The sequence below is a fragment of the Salmo salar genome, chromosome ssa20 (assembly GCF_905237065.1).
Source record: "Salmo salar chromosome ssa20, Ssal_v3.1, whole genome shotgun sequence".
Classification (NCBI taxonomy): Eukaryota; Metazoa; Chordata; class Actinopteri; order Salmoniformes; family Salmonidae; genus Salmo; species Salmo salar.
In genome coordinates, this window is record NC_059461.1 from 56,182,891 (window position 1) to 56,207,675 (window position 24,785).

Below are 24,785 nucleotides of genomic sequence, written 5' to 3' on the forward strand. Positions count from 1 at the left end.
TAACTTCTATGGGCTTGGTGGGACGCTAGACCTGCGGGACACAGCCAGTGAAATATCAGGGCGGCAAATTCAAAAACAACAATGTCATAATCCAACTTTCTCAAACACAACTATTTTACACCATTTTAAAGATACTCTTCTCCTTGATGTAACCACATTGTCCGATTTCAGAAAGGCTTTACAGCGAAAGCAAAACATTAGATTATGTTAGGAGAGTACATAGACAAAAAAAATCACACAGCCATTTTCCAAACAAGGACATGTCAATAAAACCCAAAACACAGCTAAATGAAGCACTAACTTTTGACGATCTTCATCAGATGACACTCCTAGGGCATTATGTTACACAATACATGTATGTTTTGTTCGATAAAGTTCATATTTATATCCAAAAACAGCATTTTACATTGGCACGTGATGTTCAGAAAATGTATTCCCACCAAAATGTCCGGTGAATGTACACATCAATTTACAAAAATACTCATCATAAACGTTGACAAAATATATAACAATTATTTAAAGAATTATAGATAGACTACCCCTGGATGCAACCGCTTTGTCAGATTTTAAAATAGCTTTACAGAGAAAGCACATTTTTCAATATTCTGAGTACATAGCTCAGCCATCACGACGAGCTATTCAGACACCCGCCAAGTTCGGGGCAACCTAAACTCAGAATTAGTATTAGAAATATTCTCTTACCTTTGCTGATCTTCGTCAGAATGCACTCCCAGGACTGCTACTTCCACAAGAAATGTTGTTTTTGTTCCAAATAATCCATATTTATGTCCAAATACCTCCGTTTTGTTCGTGCGTACAGATCACTTATCCAAAGGCATAACGTGCGAGAGCGGAACCAGAGATGAAAAGTCAAAATGTTCCATTACCGTACTTAGAAGCATGTCAAACGCTGTTTAAAATCAATCTTTATGGTATTTTTAACGTAAAATTGCGATAATATTCCAACCGGACAATCGCGTATTCATTCAAGGAGAAAAAGAAGGAACAGCGTGACCGCACATATCCAATCCCTTTGTTGCCAGGCAGTCCACTCAGAAACTGAGCTCCTATACTCTGCCCAGTGACAGGAGAAGGCTCAAAGCACTTTCTGAAGGCTTTAGACAGCCAATGGAAGACTTAGGAAGTGCAACGTAACCCCACGGATACTGTAGTTTTGAAAGGGACTAGAAAGAACTACAATTCTCAGATCCTCCATTTCCTGGTTGACTTTTTCTCAGGTTTTTGACTGCCATCTGTTATACTCACAGACACCATTCAAACAGTTTTAGAAACTTCAGTGTTTCCTATCCAAATCTACTAATAATATGCATATTCTAGTTTCTGGGCCAGAGTAGTAACCTGTTTAAATTGGGTATGTTTTTCTTCCGGCCGTGAAAATACTGCCCCCTAGCCCACACAGGTTAAGAACACATTCTTATTTTCAGTGATGGCCTAGGAACGGTGGGTTAACTGCCTTGTTCAGGGGCAGAACGACAGATTTCTACCTTGTCAGCTCGGGGATTCGTTTTTGCAACCTTCCGGCTACTAGTCCAACGCTCTAACCACCTGCCTTACATTGCACTCCATGAGGAGCCTGCGTGGCAGGCTGACTACCTGTTACGCGAGGGCAGTAAGAAGCCAAGGTAAGTTGCTAGGTAGCATTAAACTTATCTTATAAAAACAATCAATCTTAACATAATCACTAGTTAACTACACATGCTTGATGATATTACTAGTTTATCTAGCGTGTCCTGCGTTGCATATAATCGATGCGGTGCCTGTTAATTTCTCATTGAATCGCAGCCTACTTCGACAAACGGGTGATGCTTTAACAAGCGCATTTGCGAAAAAAGCACTGTCGTTGCACCAATGTACCTAACCATAAACATCAATGCCTTTCTTTAAAATCAATACACAAGTATATACACTGCTTAAAAAAATAAAGGGAACACTAAAATAACACATCCTAGATCTGAATGAATGAAATAATCTTATTAAATACTTTTTTCTTTACATAGTTTAATGTGCTGACAACAAAATCCCACAAAAAGAATCAATGGAAATCCAATTTATCAACCCATGAACGTCTGGATTTGGAGTCACACTCAAAATGAAAGTGGAAAACCACACTACAGGCTGATCCAACTTTGATGTAATGTCCTTAAAACAAGTCAAAATGAGGCTCGGTAGTGTGTGTGTGGCCTCCACGTGCCTGTATGGCCTCCCTACAACGCCTGGGCATGCTCCTGATGAGGTGGCGGATGGTCTCCTGAGGGATCTCCTCCCAAACCTGGACTAAAGCATCCGCCAACTCCTGGACAGTCTGTGGTGCAACGTGGCGTTGGTGGATGGAGCGAGACATGATGTCCCAGATGTGCTCAATTGGATTCAGGTCTGGGGAACGGGCGGGCCAGTCCATAGCATCAATGCCTTCCTCTTGCAGGAACTGCTGACACACTCCAGCCACATGAGGTCTAGCATTGTCTTGCATTAGGAGGAACCCAGGGCCAACCGCACCAGCATACGGTCTCACAAGGGGTCTGAGGATCTCATCTCGGTACCTAATGGCAGTCAGGCTACCTCTGGCGAGCACGTGGAGGGCTGTGCGGCCCCCCAAAGAAATGCCACCCCACACCATGACTGACCCACCGCCAAACCGGTCATGCTGGAGGATGTTGCAGGCAGCAGAACGTTCTCCACGGCGTCTCCAGACTCTGTCACGTCTGTCACGTGCTCAGTGTGAACCTGATTTCATCTGTGAAGAGCACAGGGCGCCAGTGGCAAATTTGTCAATCTTGGTGTTCTCTGGCAAATGCCAAACGTCCTGCACGGTGTTGGGCTGTAAGCACAACCCCCACCTGTGGACGTCGGGCCCTCATACCACCCTCATGGAGTCTGTTTCTGACCGTTTGAGCAGACACATGCACATTTGTGGCCTGCTGGAGGTCATTTTGCAGGGCTCTGGCAGTGCTCCTCCTTGCACAAAGGCGGAGGTAGCGGTCCTGCTGTTGGGTTGTTGCCCTCCTACGGCCTCCTCCACGTCTCCTGATGTACTGGCCTGTCTCCTGGTAGTGCCTCCATGCTCTGGACACTATGCTGACAGACACGGCAAACCTTCTTGCCACAGCTCACATTGATGTGCCATCCTGGATGAGCTGCACTACCTGAGCCACTTGTGTGGGTTGTAGACTCCGTCTCATGCTACCACTAGAGTGAAAGCACCACCAGCATTCAAAAGTGACCAAAACATCAGCCAGGAAGCATAGGAACTGAGAAGTGGTCTGTGGTCACCACCTGCAGAACCACTCTTTTATTGGGGGTGTCTTGCTAATTGCATATAATTTCCACCTGTTGTCTATTCCATTTGCACAACAGCATGTGAAATGTATTGTCAATCAGTGTTGCTTCCTAAGTGGACAGTTTGATTTCACAGAAGTGTGATTGACTTGGAGTTACATTGTTGTTTAAGTGTTCCCTTTATTTTTTTGAGCTGTATATTTTTAAACCTGCATATTTAGTTAATATTGCCTGCTAACATGAATTTCTTATAACAAGGGAAATTGTCACTTCACTTGCGTTCCGTGCAAGCAGTCAGGGTATATGCAGCAGTTTGGGCCGCCTGGCTCGTTGTGAACTGTGTGAAGTCCATTTATTCCTAACAAAGGCCATAATTAATTTTCCAGAATTGTACATAATTATGATATAACATTGAAGGTTGTACAACGTAACAGCAATATTTAGACTTTGGGATGCCATCTGTTAGATAAAATACAGAACGGTTCCGTATTTCACTGAAAGAATAAACGTTTTTTTTTTCTTGGAAATGACAGTTTCCGGATTCAACCATTTTAATGACCAAAGGCTCGTTTTTCTGTGTTATGTTATAATTAAGTCTATGATTTCATAGAGCAGTCTGACTGAGCGATGGTAGGCACCAGCAGGCTCGTAAGCATTCATTCAAACAGCACTTTCGTGCGTTTTGCCAGCAGCTCTTCGCAATGCTTCAAGCATTGTGCTGTTCATGACTTCAAGCCTATCAACTCCCGAGATTAGGCTGGTGTAACCGATGTGAAATAGCTAGCTAGTTAGCGGGGTGCGCGCTAATAGCGTTTCAAACGTCACTCGCTCTGAGACTTGGAGTAGTTGTTCCCCTTGCTCTGCATGGGTAACGCTGCTTCGAGGGTGGCTGTTGTCGATGTGTTCCTGGTTCGAGCCCAGGTAGGAGCGAGGAGAGGGACGGAAGCTATACTGTTACACTGGCAATACTAAAGTGCCTTTTAGAACATTCAATAGTCAAAGGTATATGAAATACAAATCGTATAGAGAGAAATAGTCCTATAATAACTACAACCTAAAACTTCTTACCTGGGAATATTGAAGACTCATGTTAATAGGAACCACCAGCTTTCATATGTTCTCATGTTCTGAGCAAGGAACTTAAATGTTAGCTTTTTTTACGTGGCACATATTGCACTTTTACTTTCTTCTCCAACACTTTTGTTTTGCATTATTTAAACCAAATTGAACATGTTTCATTATTTGAGGCTAAATTGATTTTATTGATGTATTATATTAAGTAAAAAATAAGTGGTAATTCAGTATTGTTGTAATTGTCATTATTACAACAACAACAAAATTCAGCCGATTAATCGGTATCAGCTTTGCTGGGTCCTCCAATAATCGGTATCGGCGTTGAATAATCATAATCGGTCGACCTGTAGTCGACCAGACATTTTGAGTAAATCTGAGATTTAGTCCATGATTAGTCTGAGCATTAGCGTTACATAGCCAAAGTAAATTGTTAATAGTTTCCTTATTTTTTTAGCATATCAACTTGAGACTTTGGCATTGATAAGCCATTGTGGAGTGGATTTACAAAGGATTTTAATGGACACGTAAAATCTACTTTCCTTATTTATCTCTTAACCTAGGGGTTCCTAAACTTTTTGGCCAACTACCCCATTTTGATATCTGAAAATGTTTGCGACTCCAACCATGTGGGGGGGAAAAGTATGTAATTATTAACAGCCAATGTTTATGGCAGTCAACTCACCATCACATACTTTTAACGTGCGGCTATGACAGTCAGTAGCAAATTAGTCTGACATAAGACACATTATCTGCATGTCGCATCGGAGCTTCTGAAAACCATGGAGTGTAGTCGACAGTGTGCATCTCTGCTCTCAAATCCAACCTGGATACGTTTTTGGTTTTAATGCAGACGAGCGCACTTAACCCAGCTTCACACATGAGTTTGATGGTGCTACAAGACAACTGGGAACTCGGGAAAAACATGAGGTCAAATCATGACGTCTGTGATCTTCAGGTCAGCAAGTCTGAGGTCTAGAAAGAGGCCCGACTTCTCAAGTTGGAATTCTGAGTTGATGACCGTTCAAGCTCTTTTTTAAAATTTATTTTCATGTTCCCAGGTGTTTTCAACATGGCATTAATGCTTGGAGGGAGACTGCAGGGTATTCCCTTTGCGACGAACCAAAACACTTGCATGCTTGTGTTGAGTTTCCCATATCTGTTACATAAGCAAGGACACATTTTCTTTTCATTACATAAAGTCTCATTTTTTTTATACCCATTGTGAAAGACAACAGTTCCTCTCTCAATATGAAAAATTTAAACACTCCCTCTTGATAACCACCAAGCCTCGGGATGAAATGGAACATAGTCATGCTCTGATCCCATACCTCCACATAGTTTGCAAACAGGTGTGCGCGCAGTGGTTGTAGTTTAGAATCGAAGTTACCTTCTGCATTATATCTCTGACTTCTGTGCTCGGCTTTTGTGTTGCCAGTTGCATATATTATACAGTGCAGAAGGAGATCCATTCATAACTAGAGTACAGAGGCCTGCCCGCCATCTCTTAAGGTCATTTATTTAGGCACGGTTACATATTTTATCAAATAAAAATCAACATATAAACCAGGATCAGAATAACACTTTAGCGTGTCTGTTTGCGTGCATCACTTGCATGCGAGACGAGTGGTCCGTTGCTCAAGGAACGAGAGACAGTCAGACGTTGCAGGTAGGCCTATATACAGTGCCTTCGGAAAGTATTCAGACCCCTTGACTTTTTCCACATTTTGTTAGGTTACAGCCTTAATCTAAAATGGATTAAATTATTTTTCCTCATCAATCTGCACACAATACCCCATAATGACAAAGCAGAAATATCACACTTACATAAGTATTCAGACCCTTTACTCAGTACTTAGTTGAAGCACCTTTGGTAGCGATTACAGCCTCAAGTCTTCTTGGGTATGCAGCTACAAGCTTGGCGCACCTGTATTTGGGGAGTTTCTATCATTCTTGTTTGCAGATCCTCTCAAGCTCTGTCAGGTTGGATGGGGAGCTCTTTTCACGTCTCCCGAGATGTTCGATTGGGTTCTGGCTGGGCCACTCAAGAACATTCAGAGACTCCTGTGTTGTCTTGGCTGTGTGCTTAGGGTCGTTGTCCTCTTGGAAGGTGAACCTTCACCCCAGTTTGAGGTCCTGAGCGCTCTGGAGCAGAATTTTCATCAAGGATCTCTCTCTACTTTGCTCTGTTCATCTTTGCCTCGATCCTGACTAGTCTCCCAGACACCCTACCACTGAAAAACATCCCCACAGCATGATGCTGCCACCACCATGCTTCACCGTAGGGATAGTGCCAGGTTTCCTCCAGAAGTGACACTTTGCATTCAGGCCAAAGACTTCAATCTTGGTATCATCAGACCAGAGAATCTTGTTTCTCATGGTCATAGATTCTTTAGGTGCCTTTTGGCAAACTCCAAGCAGGCTGTCATAAGCTTTTTATTGAGGCGTGGCTTCTGTCTGGCCACTCTACTATAAAGTCCTGATTGGTGGTGTGCTGCAGAGATGTTTGTCCTTCTGGAAGGTTCTCCCTTCTCCACAGAGGAACTCAAGAGCTCTGTCTGTGACCATTGGGTTCTTGTTCACCTCCCTGACCAAGGCCCTTCTCTCCTGATTGCTCAGTTTGGCTGGGCAGCCAAATCTAGGAAGAGTCTTGGTGGTTCCAAATTTCTTCAATTTAAGAATGATGACGGCCACTGTGTTCTTGGGGACCTTCAATGCGGCAGAATTGTTTTGGTACCCTTCCCCAGATCTGTGCCTCGACACAATCCTGTCTCGGAGCTCTACGGACAATTCCTTCGCCCTCATGGCTTGGGTTTTGCTCTGACATGCACTGCCGACTGTGGGACCTTATCTAGACAGGTGTGCCTTTCCAAATCATGTCCAATCAATTTCATTTACCACAGATGGACTCCAATCAAGTTGTAGATACATCTCAAGGATGATCAATTTAAACAGGATTCACCTGGGCTCAATTTCGTCTCAAAGCAAAGGGTTTGATTACTTATGTAAATAAGGTATTTCAGCTTTATTTTTTATAAATTAGCAAAAATGTCTAAACCTGTTTTCACTTTGTCATAATGGGCTACTGTGTGTAGATTGCTGAGGATTTAAAAAAAATAATAATACATTTTTAGAATAAGGCTGTAACGTAATAATGTGGTGAGTCAAGGGGTCTGAATACTTTCCGAAGGCACTTGATAGCCTATAGAATATGATAAAGAACAATCAAATAGCTAGGTAGCCAATTCAAAACATATCGTTCAAACTTTTTAGCTATTATTATCATATGTTGTCAGCATGTCCCAAAAAACTTTCCATCGACACTGGTGAATAAGGCCATACAAAGTTGATTCATTTTAAACTGTTATTTTTTACAACAAGCGTTTCACTTCGCCATTGTATTAATTTGGATTTGGTTCAATCGCGATGAGTCGAATGTGACTCAAAATAATGTGAATTGGAAACAGTAATATTAGGTGGGAAAAAATATTAGATGTATCCTTTCTTTTGGATTATGTGGCTTCAAAACTTTTGTCGATACTTCCAGTTGATTTAGGCATCCAATGTATGGGACATTGCAACTCAATAGATTCTAGTCAGCCTGCAAAGTAAGCACTAAGATAAATATGACTAAACTAAAAAGGTACATTTTACTGAAGAATACTTGTGTGCTTGCTTCAGCTGAATAAAAAGATTTTATACACGTGTTTTATACAGCTGCCTAACTGGTATTCTACTTTTGTTGGGGGTTAAGTGCCTTCCACAACGACAGGAGATGGTACATGGGATCAGAGAGTAGCCTCTGTGTCAATACCACATTAAGCATACTTTTGTTACATGCCCATATAGAGACGTCGCTAACGGTTGGTCATGGAAATTTGGTTGAAAGTCATGAAATTCCATCTGTCAATGTGTATGAACCCTGAAGTTAAGAGAGGCCTACGTACCGAATTTGATTTTCTTTCCCCAAATTTCCAAAATAGAGGATTATGGGCCCTTGAGGCAAATTTGTTCAGCATGTAAAAGACGCCTACATACAAAGTAGTCTCTGCTTATAACAGTGCCACTTGTAGGCCAATCAGTGGCATTCTTTTTGACTAAATTACTCGTTGTCCTGTAGTTTCTGTGTGCCAACTTAGAAATGTTACCAATCTATGCTTTGTTATTTGACCATGTCCCCAAAAAATTATTTGAATTCAGAGAATAACAATGTTTCACAGCAAAGCTGTGAACCCCTAAATATAATTGAGTGATATTATTAGTTGTAGTAGATGATCTTGTAGTAGTTGCAGCGTTAAACCTGGGTCATATACATTAGGGCACACTGTAGAAAAACTAGAAAAATAAGCTATTCCTATTGATCAAGTTTGGTTTTGTGCCTACTGAAAATGACCCTATTCTGTTGATGGTCCTGCAGATGTTGAGGAGGACGGTGGCAGTCTAGATGGTGCTCTGAGCGAGGGAGCCCACCAGGGGGCGCCAGCCGCCGTCTGCATAGAGACCACCACTCCCAACCAGGGACAGAACCTCTGGTAAGAAACTCACTGGCAGAGATGGTCGTTGGTTGACTTGATAACTAAAAAGATTTGTCTTTCAACAACAATGTTGAAACGATACTTACACCAGAGAGCAGATGATTATATTTGTTTTAGGACATACTATGTGATTATACCAAGCTTGTGTTGTGTTGAAGGTTTGTGTGTGATGCTCCACGGGACCTTGATGACCTGGTGGAGAGCCTCCATGCACAGGGTGTGAGAGAAAGCGAGCTGAAGACCAAGCTGCAAGTCAGGTGAGGAGACATGAGCGTTACATTCTACATTCCCTTTTTTTATCTTGTCCTATTTATGCAAATAGCCCAGAGTTTTTCCTGGTTAGGTCACATGGATCAGGTATATGTGTGTGAGTTAGTCTGACTAACTGACTGGGTGTTGTACGCTGACAGGTACCAGGACATCCTCCACTCTATCAACCTGGCCCGCAAGGGGAACCCGGGGCTGAGAAGCTGCGACGGCCACCAGGAGCTGCTCAAGTACATGCGCAGCGACGTTATCGAGGTGGCCTCGCGCCTCCAGAAGGGCGGCCTGGGCTACATGGACGACAGCATGGATGAGTTTGAGAAGAAGGTAACTATTTATTCATACAATCAATTGACATGTTTGGAATCAGGACTTTATCCTGATCACTTGTCAGGTCGTATGGTCAGGAAACTCTAATGGGCATACAAAATGTGTATCCACTGACTTTATCAAGATCTTCCTCAATGCCCATTTACCTGTATTTGACTTTGTGCCTTGCACATTCAGCAAAATATGACCTCTGAACTTTACCATTCCCCTCTGACCTCTTTCTATTTGTGTGTGTTCAGGTGCGTGACCTGGAGAACCTGAAGGACTTTGGGGAGTGTGTCATCACTCTCCAGGCTTGTGTCATCAAGAAGTTCCTGCAGGGCTTCATGGCCCCCAAGCAGAAGAAGAAGAGGAAGCAGGAAGGGGAGGAGAGCAGGAAGACTGAGGAGGTGGATGAGGAGAAGAAGCTGGCAGAGGAGGCCAGGGTGAGTAATACCTATTTTAGACATAACATGGTATGTTACCTGTAATTAAAACCAAGGCAACCCCCTTTCAAGTGTAACCCCTTTTATACATATCAGTGCGTAACTGGCAATTTGTATGGTGGGGGGTTAAACCATGGGGCCTGTTTGCAATTCATATTCCGAAGGTATTAAACAATAGTGTTATTGAATTTACCCGCGTAAAACAGCTCTATTCTCACAGAGCAATTACCATTTTTTTGGGTTACAGGGTCTGAAAATACAGGTTTCATGACCTAGGTCTCGAGGTGGGTTGTAAATCTAGAATGTTTTTATTTTATTTTTACCTCTTACCTCTTTCATAAGCAAAAGATGGTATAAAGAAGATGGTATGGTAAAGTGTGATTTGTATCTGTATATGAAAGGGGTATTCCTAACGACTAATCCAGAATCCGATGTTTCTTCATCCTGCTAATGGTTAAGGATAGGATTGAAGCTAGGGTAATATGTTCCTTGATCTGGTTTTAAAGGGCTGCTTCTACCCCCAAGCTGTATTTGAGCTTAAGGAGGACTGTCCTTTCAAATCAAATTGCTGTTTATTTAAAGTGCGTTTTAAACACACTTTCTGTGAAAATCGATAAAATAAAAGAGATTAAATAAACAAAGTCAATAATAGTCATTTGTCTGCTGTGCAGGTGGCGACGGCAGTAGAGAAATGGAAGACGGCGATCCGCGAGGCTCAGACCTTTTCCCGGATGCACGTGCTGCTGGGCATGCTGGACGCCTGCATCAAGTGGGACATGTCGGCGGAGAACGCACGCTGCAAGGTGTGCCGCAGGAAAGGTGGGTGATCCTCAATGTCCTGGAGCTGTCTGAACTGAACGAGGAATTTTAAATGGTGTCAATGGAAAAAGGGCATTCCAATTATTAAGAAACAATTGAAGATGGTATCCTAAAAGTGGATCTAATTTGAACACTAAAGTCAATCAGACGGGGGGGGGGGAAGTATGTATGTAGTGCTGAAATCTATCGTTAGGTGGCGGTAGAGCACCATGCCCCAACGTCTCGTCAAGAACACTTTTCACAGTATTGAGTCATCTACACCCGGGTTTCCCAACCATGGTCCTGGGGTCCCCCCTTGATGCAAGTTTTGTTTTTTGTCCTAACACTACACAACTGATTCAAATGATCTATGCTTGATGGGGAGTTGGTTCTTTCAATCGTCTGTGTAGTGTTAGGGCAAAAACCAAAACAGACACCCAGGGACAGTTTGGGAAACCCTGATCTACACTACAGCATTTGACTGTCATTTCCTGCCTGTTGGAGATGATCTGCCTGAGCAAGGTCCTGTGAAGACTTGGCGATCCACAAATCACCTTGCATCCAAACAACTACCCACTAAAGCAGGGGTGTCCAACAAGGCCCACGAGCCCATTTCAATCTGTCCCGCGAGGTAGTTTGAGTAAAAAAATGTATAAACAAACATTTCAGGGGAAATACAATCTCAATCGACATTGAAATTACTAGAAGTAAATGGAGACTGTAGAAATAATGACCTGGGCCTCCCGGGTGGCGCAGTGATCTAAGACACTGCATCGCAGTGCTAGCTGTGCCACTAGAGGTTGTGGGTTCGAGTCCAGGCTCTGACGCAGTCGGGCCGCGACCGGGAGACCCATGGGGCGGCGCACAATTGGCCCAGCGTTTTCCGGGTTAGGGGAGGGTTTGGCGGCAGGGATATTCTTGTCCCATTGTGCACTTGCGACTCCTGTGGCGGGCCGGACACAGTGCCCGCTGACACGGTTGCCAGGTGTACGGTGTTTCCTCCGACTCGTTGGTGCAGCTGGCTTCCGGGTTCAGTGGGCATTATGTCAACAAGCAGTGCTGCTTGGTTGGGTTGTATTTCGGAGGACGCACGGCTCTCGACCTTTGCCTCTCTGAGTCTGTACGGGAGTTGCAGCATTGAGACGAGACTAACTACCAATTGGAAAACACAAAATTGGGGAGGAATAAGGGGTTAAAATAAATAAATAAAATAATGACCTAGATTTAGTCTCTTTAAAAATATATATTTTTTGTCACATACACCCGCTACAGTGAAATGTGTTTTACTCTGAAGCTTGCTACAGTCATCGAATGAAAGTTAGACAGTCGGGTAGCATAGAAAAATCCAAAAGTGGGGTAGAGGTCGACAGATTATGATTTTTCAACGCCGATACCGATTATTGGAGGACCAAAAAATGCCGATGCCGATTTAATCGGCTGATTTCTTTTTCCCCCAATTTTTTTCTATGTATTATTTGTCATAATGACAATTACAACAATACTGATTGAACACTTATTTTAACTTAATATAATACATCAATAAAATCAATTAAGCCTCAAATAAATAATGAAACATGTTCAATTTGGTTTAAATAATGCAAAAACAAAGTGTTGGAGAAGAAAGTAAAAGTGCAATATGTGCCATGTAAGAAAGCTAACATTTAAGTTCCTTGCTCAGAACATGAGAACATATGAAAGCTGGTGGTTCCTTTTAACATGAGTCTTCAATATTCCCAGGTAACAAGTTTTAGGTTGTAGTTATTATAGGACTATTTCTCTCTATACGATTTGTATTTCATATACCTTTGACTATTGGATGTTCTTATAGGCACTTTAGTATTGCCAGTGTAACAGTATAGCTTCCGTCCCTCTCCTCGCTCCTACCTGGGCTCAAACCAGGAACACATCGACAACAGCCACCCTCGAAGCAGCGTTACCCATGCAGAGCAAGGGGAACAACTACTCCAAGTCTCAGAGCGAGTGACGTTTGAAACGCTATTAGCGCGCACCCCGCTAACTAGCTAGCTATTTCACATCGGTTACACCAGCCTAATCTCGGGAGTTGATAGGCTTGAAGTCATGAACAGCACAATGCTTGAAGCATTGTGAAGAGCTGCTGGCAAACGCACAAAAGTGCTGTTTGAATGAATGCTTACGAGCGTGCTGGTGCCTACCATCGCTCAGTCAGACTGCTCTATCAAATCATAGACTTAATTATAACATAACACACAGAAATACGAGCCTTTGGTCATTAAAATGGTCGAATCCGGAAACTATCATTTCGAAAACAAAACGTTTATTCTTTCAGTGAAATACGGAACCGTTCTGTATTTTATCTAACAGATGGCATCCCTAAGTCTAAATATTGCTGCTACGTTGTACAACCTTCAATGTTATGTCATAATTATGTACAATTCTGGCAAATTAATTACAGCCTTTGTTAGGAATAAATGGACTTCACACTGTTCGCAACGAGCCAGGCGGTCCAAACTGCTCCATATACCCTGACTGCTTGCACGGAATGCAAGAGAAGTGATACAATTTCCCTAGTTATAAGAAATTCATGTTAGCAGGCAATATTAACTAAATATGCACGTTTTAAAAATATGTACTTGTGTATTGATTTTAAAGAAAGGCATTGATGTTTATGGTTGGGTACATTGGTGCAACGACAGTGCTTTTTTTCGCAAATGCGCTTGTTAAAGCATCACCCGTTTGTCAAAGTAGGCTGTGACTCAATGAGAAATTAACAGGCACCGCATCGATTATATGCAATGCAGGACACGCTAGATAAACTAGTAATATCATCAACCATGTGTAGTTAACTAGTGATTATGTTAAGATTGATTGTTTTTTTTAAGGTAAGTTTAATGCTAGCTAGCAACTTACGCGAGGGCAGCAAGAAGCCAAGGTAACAGGTAGTCGTCCTCCTCGCAGTCTCCTCGTGGAGTGCAATGTAAGGCAGGCGGTTAGAGCGTTGGGCTAGTAACCGGAAGGTTGCAAAAACAAATCCCCGAGCTAACAATGTACAAATCTGTCGTTCTGCCCCTGAACAAGGCAGTTAACCCACCGTTCCTAGGCCATCATTGAAAATAAGAATGTGTTCTTAACTGACTTGCCTAGTTAAAGAAAAAAAGGAAGAAAAAAAATTGGCAAATCGGTGTCCAAAAATACCGATTGTTATGAAAACTTGAAATCGTCCCTAATTAATCAGCCATTCCGATTAATCTATCGACCTCTAGGATTGAGGACAATATCTTTCACATTTCGGCCTTGGAGTCAGACCTCGAACAGGCAGAAAGACATGAGGAACTAATATATGGAGTCTTTGAATGACAGAAGAGAATTTATCATCAGCTAAGTGTTGACCTTTGCTCTAGTAAATATATTACCTTGATTTAACCAGTTATCTTATTGGAACACATTCTCTCTTCCAATAACAACCTGTACTCTCTCCAGGGACAGGGCTGATACCTCCAGTCCTCGTGCTGCGGGACATAGTTAGCCCCAGTCCCAGGCAGGGCAGGGGGATGAGCCCAGAGCAGGGACAGGGTAGTGTCACTAACAGTGAACTAGCAGTAGGATACTACAGTATAAGGCAATGTAAGTAATGATGTAATATAAGCACCAATTACTGTAAGTAGAAGTACAATACTCAAGGCCCTGTATGAAAATACACCGCTCCCTCCTATCCATGTTGCTGATCTGACATTAGCAGAGTTGGTGTAGTGGAAACCTACCCAGTGATTTCAGGTTAGCCATGACTTGTTGCCTTATCTTAAACTGCAAATATTTGGAAATGAGACTGATTTTATATAGGTTACAAATGATTATGGTGAATGCTTGTTTTGGTAGAGCTAATGAGTGAAACAAAAGTCACTCTGGGCCCCTTCTCCCTGGGGGTTTGACCACCTGTCTCATTGCAAACTGAGCCCTAGCCAAATGACCCTGGATGTCTTGGGGCATCTTCTTGGCCCAATTCCATATCATCCCCTACTCCCTAGCCCTTTTTGTGTACCACTCAGATTTATTTTGTCACACCTGTCCCTGTCAAATAGTTCCTCCACCTCTAATCAGTAACCACCTCTGGCCCTAACTTGTAGGTGTGAGTCCTGGGCTGTGAGGGATGCAGCGCGGGTATTTTTTGTTTGCTCAGTTGGAGCTTTTGCACACGCACTCCGTACAGAGGCTTCTCCTTATTTCATATGAATGACTTTATGTATACACATTTCATTGTCTTGAGTTAATGACTCTTTACTGAGTCTGTTTGTGATGATAATCTCTCTTGTCTTCAGGTGAGGATGACAAGCTCATCCTGTGTGACGAGTGCAACAAGGCCTTCCACCTGTTCTGTCTGCGCCCCGCCCTCTACCGCATCCCCCAGGGGGAGTGGCTGTGCCCCGCCTGCCAGCCTGCCGTGCAAAGACGCTGCTCCCGCGGAAGGTAGGGGGGTCACACAATAAAACACATCACTTCACTGGAGGATTAAAGACTTAGCTGTGTCTAAATCTTCTTGTTCCTCGTCAAACACGACAAGCAAGCCATTTCAATCTGAAGATGGTACTGTATAGGCCACTTGGAAAATACTTGTTTTATTATTTTGACTCCACTGATGAGCCCCCCAAAATCATACAATTCTGTTCCTAGTTTCAGATGTTCTTCCAAAGCTAAAGCCTGTAAAGAAAGAAGCCTGTTTTTGCTGGTTGGGTGGTTGTTGGGTACCAATTGGATGAATGCTCTTTAACATAGAATGCTGGTGGCTACTTGTTGTTCCAGAAACTACAACGAGGACACTGAGGAAGAGGAGGATGAAGAGGAAGAAGAGGAGTCTGAATCGGAGGACTCTGATGAAGATGACGTGGGGGATGCTGATTACAAGGCCGTGGGCCACAGCTGTGAGTATTATTGACCCTTGTGAGGAGCCTAACTTATCATAACCCAATGTAACAGTACTAACGAGAGCAGGGTGGCTATCATGTGCAGGGTTATTTTCCAACCTAGCTACATTGCCTATCATAAGTATTCACCCCCTTGGTGATTTCTTTTTTAAATTTGTATTATTACATTTTAGTGGGAGTCTTGACAAAAAACTGTAACTTGGCCAATAAGGAATATTCTGTCTTGGTAAGAAACTCTGGTGTAGATTTGGCTTTGTGTTATAGGTTATTGTCCTGCTGAAAGGTGAATTTCTCTCCCAGTGTCTGGTGTAAAGCAGACTGAAGAAGGTTTTCCTCTAGGATTTTGCCTGGTCTTAGCTCCATCCCGTTAATTTTTATCTGGAAAAACTCCCCAGTCTTTGCGGATGTCAAGCATACCCATACCATGATGCAGTCACCACCATGCTTGACAATAAGGAGGCAGTTACTCAGTGATGTGTTTGATTTGTCCCAAACATGAGGCTTTTCATTTAGACCAAACAGTGTATTCCCTTGCTGTGATAAAAGGAAGCATTTGTATTATGTATATTTGTATTCTTTTCACTCTGTCATGTAGGTCATTGTGGAGTCACTACAATGTTGTTGATCCATCTCCAGTTTTCTCCCATCACCTACTGCCTCTTGGTGACATGCCTGAGCAGTTTCCTTCTTGTCCTTCAGTTCAGAAGGATGACTATCTTTGTGGCTGGGTGGTTTAATACATCATCCACAGCATAATTATTAACTTGACAATGCTTAATATAGATATTTAATGTCTGATTTTTATTGTTACCCATCTTACTTACCAATCACTGCCCATCTTTGAGGCTTCTGAAAAACTCTGTGGTCTTTGTAGTTGAATCTGTGCTTGAAATTCAATATTTGATTCACACTCCTTGACTTGCACATTTTGTTGTAACAGCCTGAATTTAAAATGGATTAAATTTAGATTTGTCAGTGGAATTATGTTTTTAGACATTTTTACAAAGGAAAATCTGAAATGACTCAAGTCAATAAGTATTCATCCCTTTTGTTATGGCAAGCCTAAATAAGTTCAGGAGTAAAAATGTGGTTAATAAGTTGCATGGACTCACTCTGTGTGCAATAAGTGTTTAACATGATTTTTGAATGACTACCTCATCTCTGTACCCCACACATACAATTGTCTGTAAGGTCTCCCAGTCGAGCAGTGAATTTCAACCACAAAGACCAGGTAGATTTTCCAACACCTCGCAAAGAAGGGCACCTATTGGTAGGTGGGTAAAAACAAAAGTAGACATTGAATATCTTTTTGTGCATGGTGAAGTTATTAATTATACTTTGGATGTTGTATCAATACACCCAATTACCACAAAGATACAGGTGTCCTTCCTAACTCAGTTGCCGGAGAGGAAGGAAACCGCTCATGCCAATCAATGGTGACTTTAAAAGTTTGTTTAATGGCTGTGATGGGAGAGAACTGAGGATGGATCAACATTGTAGTTACTCAACAATACTAACCTAATTGAGAGGGAAAATAAGGAATACATTTTTTAAATTTCTTTTTTTTATGCATCCTTTTTGCAACAAGGCACTAAAGTAATACTGCAAAAAATGTCAAAGCAATTAACTTTTTGTCCTGAATACAAAGTGTTATGTTTGTGGCAAATACAACACATTACGGGGTACCACTTCATATTTTTTAACATATTGGTGGCTGCATCATGTTATGGGTATGCTTTTAATCGTTAAGGACTGGGGAGTTTTTCAGGATAAAAAAAATAAATCGAATAGAGCTAAGCACAGGCAAAATTCTAGATGACAACCTGGTTCAGTCTGCTTTTCACAAGACACTGGGAGATGAATTCACCTTTCAGCAGGACAATAACCTAAAACACAAGGCCAAATATACACTGGAGATGCTTACCAAGAATATGGTGAATGTTCTTGAGTGGCCTATTTATTGTATTTGTTTATTTATTTTGTTGACTTAAACCTACTTGAAAGTCTGTGGCAAGACCTGAAAATTCTTGTCTAGCATTGATCAACAACCAATTTTACAGCTTAAAGAATTTTTTTAAAGAATAATGGGCAAGTATTGCACAGTCCAGGTGTGGAAAACGCTTAGAGACCTACCCAGGAAGAGCTGTAATCGCTGCCAATTTATTGACTCGGAGGGGGTGTAAATACTTATGTAAATGAGATATTCCTGGATTTAATTTTCATTAAGTTTGCAACAATTTCTAAAAACATGTTTTCACGTTGTCATTTTGGGATATTGTGGGTAGATGTGGGGGGGGGGTTTAATACATTTTCAGTTAAGGCTGTAACACAATGTGGAATAAGTCAAGTGGTATGAATACTTTCTGAAGGCACTATGTATGGGGTAGGGATAGAGGAAGGGTTGGTCATTCAGTAATCCTGTCAACCTCTATTTCACACAGTGAGCCCATGAACTAATTTGGGCTTGCCTAAGCAAAGGGGTTTATTTTTTTAAATTATTTAATTTGTATTCATTTTTAGAATTATTTTCACTTTGACATTACGCACTATTTTATGTAGATTAATGACAAATTCACAATTAAATCTATTTCAATCCCTCCTTGTAACTCAACAAAATGTGAAAAAATCCAAGGCAGGAAGCCCATAAACTCTGAAGTGAAAAACTGTGGACTAGGGGTCTAAGACTGGGTGGGAAGGGCCTGTTGTGGAGCAGTGGTTTTACATAAATACTAGGGCCCAGAGTGTCTCCTATCCTGACCAGGAGACCAGGGAAAACTCTGAACAGCCCGAACAATGGACACGTTTCCGTTTCGCGTGTCCAGAGAGATGGGAATGACAGGAATGTGGTGCAGTATTCTGAGCCCATTCTCTTCCCTCTTCATTGTCTGAGTGTTGTCGTCGTCCCCCACCCCCTTTTGATCTGGCGGGCTGTTCACCCCCGGCTTGGCTGACAGTATGTGGCAGAGGGATCCTCTGAGTTTAGGCATGCACGTAAGGCAACCATACACAACTGGGTTTGGAAGACAGGGGTGGTTGGTGGTTATAGTGCTGCAATAACATTGCAAACCAAACAGAGAGGATACGGCCTCGTGCATTTTGAGGTCTCTTGACTAGACACAGCTCCCTCCCTCTGAGAAGTTGGACTCGTTGATGAGCCTATTAGACCAGAGGACATCTGTTTTTAGGATGTCTATTGAAAGATATATATAAAAAAAAAGAATTATGTTTGACCATTTTAACTTTTGATTTATATCTTCAACCCTATTCTTACAGTTCATACAGGTACAACAAATGGGGCTGACTGAAATGTTTTCCTGGTAGTGTGTGTGTTTAACTAGACTCCTTCTTCTCAGTGAGATCAAGGAAGAAGACCAAGCACTCTAAAGCATCGAAGGCGTCCATTAAGGGTGGATCTAAGAAGCACTCTCCCCCCAGTAAACCCAAGAAACAGAGGGCTGCCCATAGCAGCCCTGCAGACCTCGACGAGCTGGTGAGAACACACCCTATTGCTCATGATTATAAAGACTTTGGTCTGGTGACTCTGACGCGCTGGTGCAAGCCAGCTTCTATGCAGATCATTTGACCCCTTCCCAACACTATGGTGTGTTTGGTTTGCTGCAGGTACGTCAGAGTTCAAAGACAGGTGTGCGTCGGCAAGCCCTGGAGCTGGAGAGGAGCGAGGAAATTCTGCAGAAGCTGGTCAAATTCCGCTACAGCTGGCCGTTCAGGTGAGACTGATGCACTACTAGTCTGTTAGTTAGACCGGCATGCAGTGAAACATTTGTGAAGCTGGGAAATGCCTCCTGAAAGTGTTTAAACTATGGCTTGACTGGTACAACCTACTTTCGACTTATACTCCTATCTCAATGTAACAACGTACATTGAAATTAACTATATAGATATCAGACAGTTGATTTTAGATTTTCAATGTAGGTGTCCATGTGAATTCCATGGCAATGGTAACAAGCTAACTAGATCTGAGACGGTAGACCTGACCCCTAACCTCTCTGTCCTCTCTCCAGAGAGCCGGTGTCAGTAGAGGAGGCGGAGGACTACTTTGACATCATCTCCAGCCCCATGGACTTCCAGACCATGCAGGCCAAGTTCAGCGAGGGCCAGTATCGGCACGCCCAGGACTTCCTGGAGGACGTCAAGCTGGTGTTCTCCAACGCCGAGGAGTACAACCAGCCGGGCAGCTCGGTGCTCTCCTGCATGGCCAAGACGGAGCAGAGCTTCACCGAGCTGCTCCACAAGCTGTTGCCCGGCCTCAGCTACCTGCGCCGCCGCCAGCGGAAGAGAGTTAGTCGGACCCCCCAGGTCTCAGAGGATGAGGAGGAGGAAGAGGAGATGCCGAAGGTTCGGAAGATGCCGAATGGGAAAGGCAAGGTGGGTCGGCCCAGGAAAGCAGTAGTGGAGCAAAGGAGGAGAGAGGAGGAGGAGAGCGAGGAAGAGGGAAGCGCGAAGAGGAAGAGCAAGCGGGCCTCTTCCTGCCGGAGGGACTACCGGGAGCAGGAGAGCGATGGCGAGGAGTGCAACAACGGGAGAACTCTGCAGCGGGGGGCTGATGGCGGGGATAGTGACGAGGAGAACAGGGCCGGCCACCGACATTCCAAGCGGCAAAAACGCTCATAATGAAGTCCAGGGTGCTTTTTCTGTTTTGTCTTTTCAAATTTCTGCCCCTAAATGAAGCAGAACCCACCTCCCAATTCTGAGGAAATGGGGCTCAACTTCTCAGATGGAGTTTTTTGTGATTTTGGTTTTGTTCATATTTTTTAGTAAAAAAAAGAAACTGATTTATATTTGTAATGCGATTTAATATTTGACATTTTTCAAACCAAGAAATTTACATTTAAGACGAGAGGAGTTGTCAGAGCCCCCCCCCAAACCACCCCCACACCTTACATTGTGGTCTTCCTCCCAGGTTTAAAGTTGTGTCTTGGGCTGTGAGAGATGGGCTGGTAACCGTTGTCCAGGATAGAACTAATTTATGTCGATGTACAGTCATCATTCTCTGGTTTTGCTTTTTTTGACGTGACTTAACACTGGCCTTTGGGCAACCCAGCAGTGTGAGGCCACCAAAGCCCTTGGCGTATACGTCTGAATTCTTTCTTCAGGCCACACACACACTCACACTGCCTAGCCATCACTCTGCCTAAGCATTGAACCAGATAATCCAGGTTTTTACATATGCAATTCAGTTTCCAGTGTTATTGACAATGAAAGGACCTATTGTAAAAACAACAGTACATTTTAGTCCCCTCTTTCTCCAGATGGCTCTGTTCTGGATGCAGAAACACATGTTGATCTGCAGTGTCTCATTCCTGGTCCACCGCGGTACCTTTCACCTTCATAATGTCCTCAGGTTGAGTAGTTGATTCTCCTTCAACTCAGCCCTGGAGTTCTCTCCTTGTAAAACTATGCCTGCCTTTATTTTCACATGTCTACTGTCTCATTGACATTATAGGCTTTTATTATTTGAAACCACTGTTTAAACCACATACAAGGATAACCATGGAAATGTGCTTGTTGATGCATGGAAACGTGCTTGTTGATTTTAAATGTAATTTTCATGTCCAGTGTTTGTTTTGTTGCACATCTGGCTGAATTTGATTCAAACGCAGTGTATGAGAAATACTTGTGAGCTGTAACCACTTCCTCCTTCACAAAGATTTGTCAGTGGTCATCTTCGTGGACCATGGGACGAGTTGTTAGGTTCACATTCTTCAGCAGCAGGTTGCCTGTGCTTCAAATTCCTTTGTCTGTTTCCATTCATTAGCACCAGGTGGCGCTATACTCCTGCACGTTTAACCAGCATAGTGCAAGCCATGGTCTCGTGAGAACCTCTTGTCTTGTTCGTATCCCTTTCCTTAACAACCTCATGCACATTCTACTATCACTAGAGTGTGTACCATACTGACACCTTGGAAAGGGGCTAAGATCCTTATAGTAATTCTCAGATGGTGTGTTGGGGTATCTATGTACAGGTCGCAGGTTAGGTAGTGATCTACAATGCAGATGTCTTGACTATGCCCTGTTCTGTATATGCAGTTATGTGCTGTTCTATGCAGTACGTTAGGTTTTCCAACACTGTCATTGAATCCTCAATCCTACGATCTGATTTCATTTTGTTTTTTATAATTTGGCCAGTTTTATAAAGTGCTTTGAGGTTTTTGTTTGTACTACTCAATTCCTGTATCTGAGATGATTGGGATTTCATTGTTGGCTGTTCAATTACATTGAGTATATAGATGGAAGTGCAAATCTAAATGACTGCAAAAGTGACTGCCCTCAGTAGGATGCCTGTCTGTTGTAAATGCTTTCTTTCTGGAGGAACTAAAAAAGTATTTTACACTTTTTGTTGTTTGTTTTATATTAATAGTCTCAACTGGGGTCGGGATTGGTTGGACAGGTGTGGGGCTCACGTAAAGAATTCCCAATAAAGGCTATGGGAGTTTAGATCTCCCCTTTCTTCTTTATTTTTTTTAGGTAAATAATCTTCCCCTAGCCATCACTGCCAATGGTACACCTTCTGATCCATCATTGCCTGTGGGGAGGAGTTAGCCAGGCTGACGTATGTTTTCTTTACATTTTAATAAAACATCATACAATGGTATCGCTTTTCTAGTGTCTTGCTTATTTCTGTCTTTATACTTTGGTTGGTTTAGCTTCCTTGGTTGAATGCACTGATTCTAAGTTGTCTGCTTAATGACTGAAATGTAAATGTTGATAAAGGTCCTATGCATTGTGAAAGATGGTTACAACCCAGTACATGTATGCTTAGTTTGAAGATCTCTTGCAGAATTAAAACTGCTTCTAGTCATCTGAGGGGGGACAAGACTTTACCTGAAAGACTGTCCTATTAAGGCAGCTTTTGTGGAGTCAAGTGAAACTCTTGTCTCAGGTTTGTAGGGTTTCATTGCCTCGTCGGGGCGGCTGGAACACTGACGTGGGGCTTCATCAGTCTGTCTGCAGTCGGGCTCTCTGGTCCGGTCTCACTAGGCTTGCACTCTCTCACCCAGAGAAGCATGCCATTCTTTTAGTTACAGACACTTGTGTTGTTCTTGGACCTCTCCAGAGGCACCAGGTAATTATCCCTAGTCACTCGTGAGGCACACATGCTCCAGACTTTCCACTGCTGCATGGAGGGAGAGGGCCTGTGGCAGAGAGGGGGGGTGGTGGGACGAGAGCCTGTGGCAGAGGGGGGGGTGGTAGGGCGAGGGCCTGTTGCAGAGAGGGGGGGGGTGTGCTAGGGTGAGGGCCTGTGGCAGAGAGGGGGGGGTGGTAGGGCGAGGGCCTGTGGCAGAGAGGGGGGGTGGTAGGGTGAGGGCCTGTGGCAGAGAGGGGGGGTGGTAGGGTGAGGGCCTGTGGCGGAGAGGAGGGTGGTGGGGAGAGGGAGGGATGGTGGGGAGAGGGAGGGATGGTGGGCAGAGGGCCTGTGGTGGTGGGGGGTGATGTGGGCCGGTGGGGGGGGCGAGGGCCTGTGGTGGGGTGGGGGGCGAGGGCCGGTGGCGGGAGGGGGTGATGGTGGGCAGAGGGCCCGTGGCGGAGAGGGATGGTGGGCAGAGGGCCTGTGGCGGAGAGGAGGGTGGTGGGGAGAGGGAGGGATGGTGGGGAGAGGGAGGGATGGTGGGCAGAGGGCCTGTGGTGGGGGGGTGACGAGGGCCTGTGGTGGTGGGGGGTGGTGGGGGGGGTGAAGAGGGCCGGTGGCGGGAGGGGGGTGATGGTGGGCAGAGGGCCCGTGGCGGAGAGGGATGGTGGGCAGAGGGCCTGTGGCGGAGAGGAGGAGGGTGGTGGGGAGAGGGAGGGATGGTGGGGAGAGGGAGGGATGGTGGGCAGAGGGCCTGTGGTGGGGGGTGACGAGGGCCTGTGGTGGTGGGGGGTGGTGGGGGGGGTGACGAGGGGCCGGTGGGGGGGGGTGACGAGGGTCTGCGGGGGGGCGAGGGCCTGTGGTGGGGGGGGTGACGAGGGCCGGTGGGGGGGGGGGTGAAGAGGGCCCGTGGCGGAGAGGGAGGGAGGGATGGTGGGGAGAGGGCCCGTGGCGGAGAGGGGAGGGAGGGATGGTGGGCAGAGGGCCCGTGGCGGAGAGGGAGGGAGGGATGGTGGGCAGAGGGCCCGTGGCGGAGAGGGGAGGGATGGTGGGCAGAGGGCCCGTGGCAGAGAGGGGGGGTGGTGGGGCGAGGGCCTGTGGAAGAGTGCGGGGGGGGGATGGTGATCAGAGGGCCTGTGGGGCGAGGGGCCTGTGGCAGAGGGGGGGGATGGTGGGCAGAGGGCCCGTGGCAGAGAGGGGGGATGGTGGGCAGAGGGCCCGTGGCAGAGGGGGGGGATGGTGAGTAGAGGGCCTGTGGCAGAGGGGGGGGATGGTGAGTAGAGGGCCTGTGGCAGAGAGTGGGGGTGGTGGGACGAGGGCCTGTGGCAGAGAGGGGGGGTTGGTGGGACGAGGGCCTGTGGCAGAGAGGGGGGATGGTGGGGAGAGGGGCTGCTATGGAGTGGATAATGTGGTTAAGGAAGTGATAGCTCCCAAGTTTCTAGTTGGAGAGTCAAGAATGTTTAACCATACAGGGAATTATCCAGACAAGGTAATTTTGTACTCATTGATACTAAATCCAGATTGTTTGATTGTATTGCCAGTACACATTATTTGACCTGACTGTCCGGGGGCTTATGAAAGCCACTGTTGATATACTTCGTGTTCTATATCTGGTATGGCTCATCATGGCTTCTGTTTATATTCAAGATGGGTTGTCCAACCACCCCAAAACCTTTGGGATGTGTCAGTTGATCTGAAACTCCCTTACAAAGGTAAGAGCATTCCTCTGGCCTCATCCAGTACTGTGGTTCAGCCATGGAATACCTTCAGCCATATTCACTCTAATCTCGGAAACCCCAGACATAGGGAAACAGCATATTGTAGAAGGCAACCCGTCTGTCTAGAGAGACTATACTCTGTCTGGTCAGGTCAGACCAATCGGTGTACACTTGAGTCTGCTCACTTGCGTGGGTGTGGACCTGCTCTACACGTCTTCTGAGCATCTTGGTATGACGACAAGCCCTGTGATTCCTCAGAACAGCCAAACTGATCAAACTCAGATGGAATGTACTGTACCTGAATACACTCTAGTTTTTTTATGTAAATTCGCTTAGATGAAATTTGGAAAAGTGTATCCTCA

General features: G+C 44.4%; 1 protein-coding gene across 3 annotated transcripts in view; it reads left to right on the forward strand.

Moving 5' to 3' along the window:
• Nucleotides 1–22,231, forward strand: part of LOC106580871 (tyrosine-protein kinase BAZ1B) — a 35,573-nt gene extending 13,342 nt beyond the window's left edge. For all 3 annotated transcript variants that reach the window (XM_014162387.2, XM_014162385.2, XM_014162386.2), the window contains 10 exons: nt 8,786–8,900; nt 9,062–9,160; nt 9,314–9,494; nt 9,737–9,922; nt 10,594–10,741; nt 15,016–15,163; nt 15,497–15,615; nt 18,972–19,108; nt 19,240–19,346; nt 19,641–22,231. In XM_014162387.2, the coding sequence (XP_014017862.1) occupies nt 8,786–8,900; nt 9,062–9,160; nt 9,314–9,494; nt 9,737–9,922; nt 10,594–10,741; nt 15,016–15,163; nt 15,497–15,615; nt 18,972–19,108; nt 19,240–19,346; nt 19,641–20,250 (1,850 nt within the window). In that variant the 3' untranslated portion in view covers nt 20,251–22,231. The remainder of the gene's footprint in view (nt 1–8,785; nt 8,901–9,061; nt 9,161–9,313; nt 9,495–9,736; nt 9,923–10,593; nt 10,742–15,015; nt 15,164–15,496; nt 15,616–18,971; nt 19,109–19,239; nt 19,347–19,640) is intronic.
• Nucleotides 22,232–24,785: the final 2,554 nt, after the last annotated feature.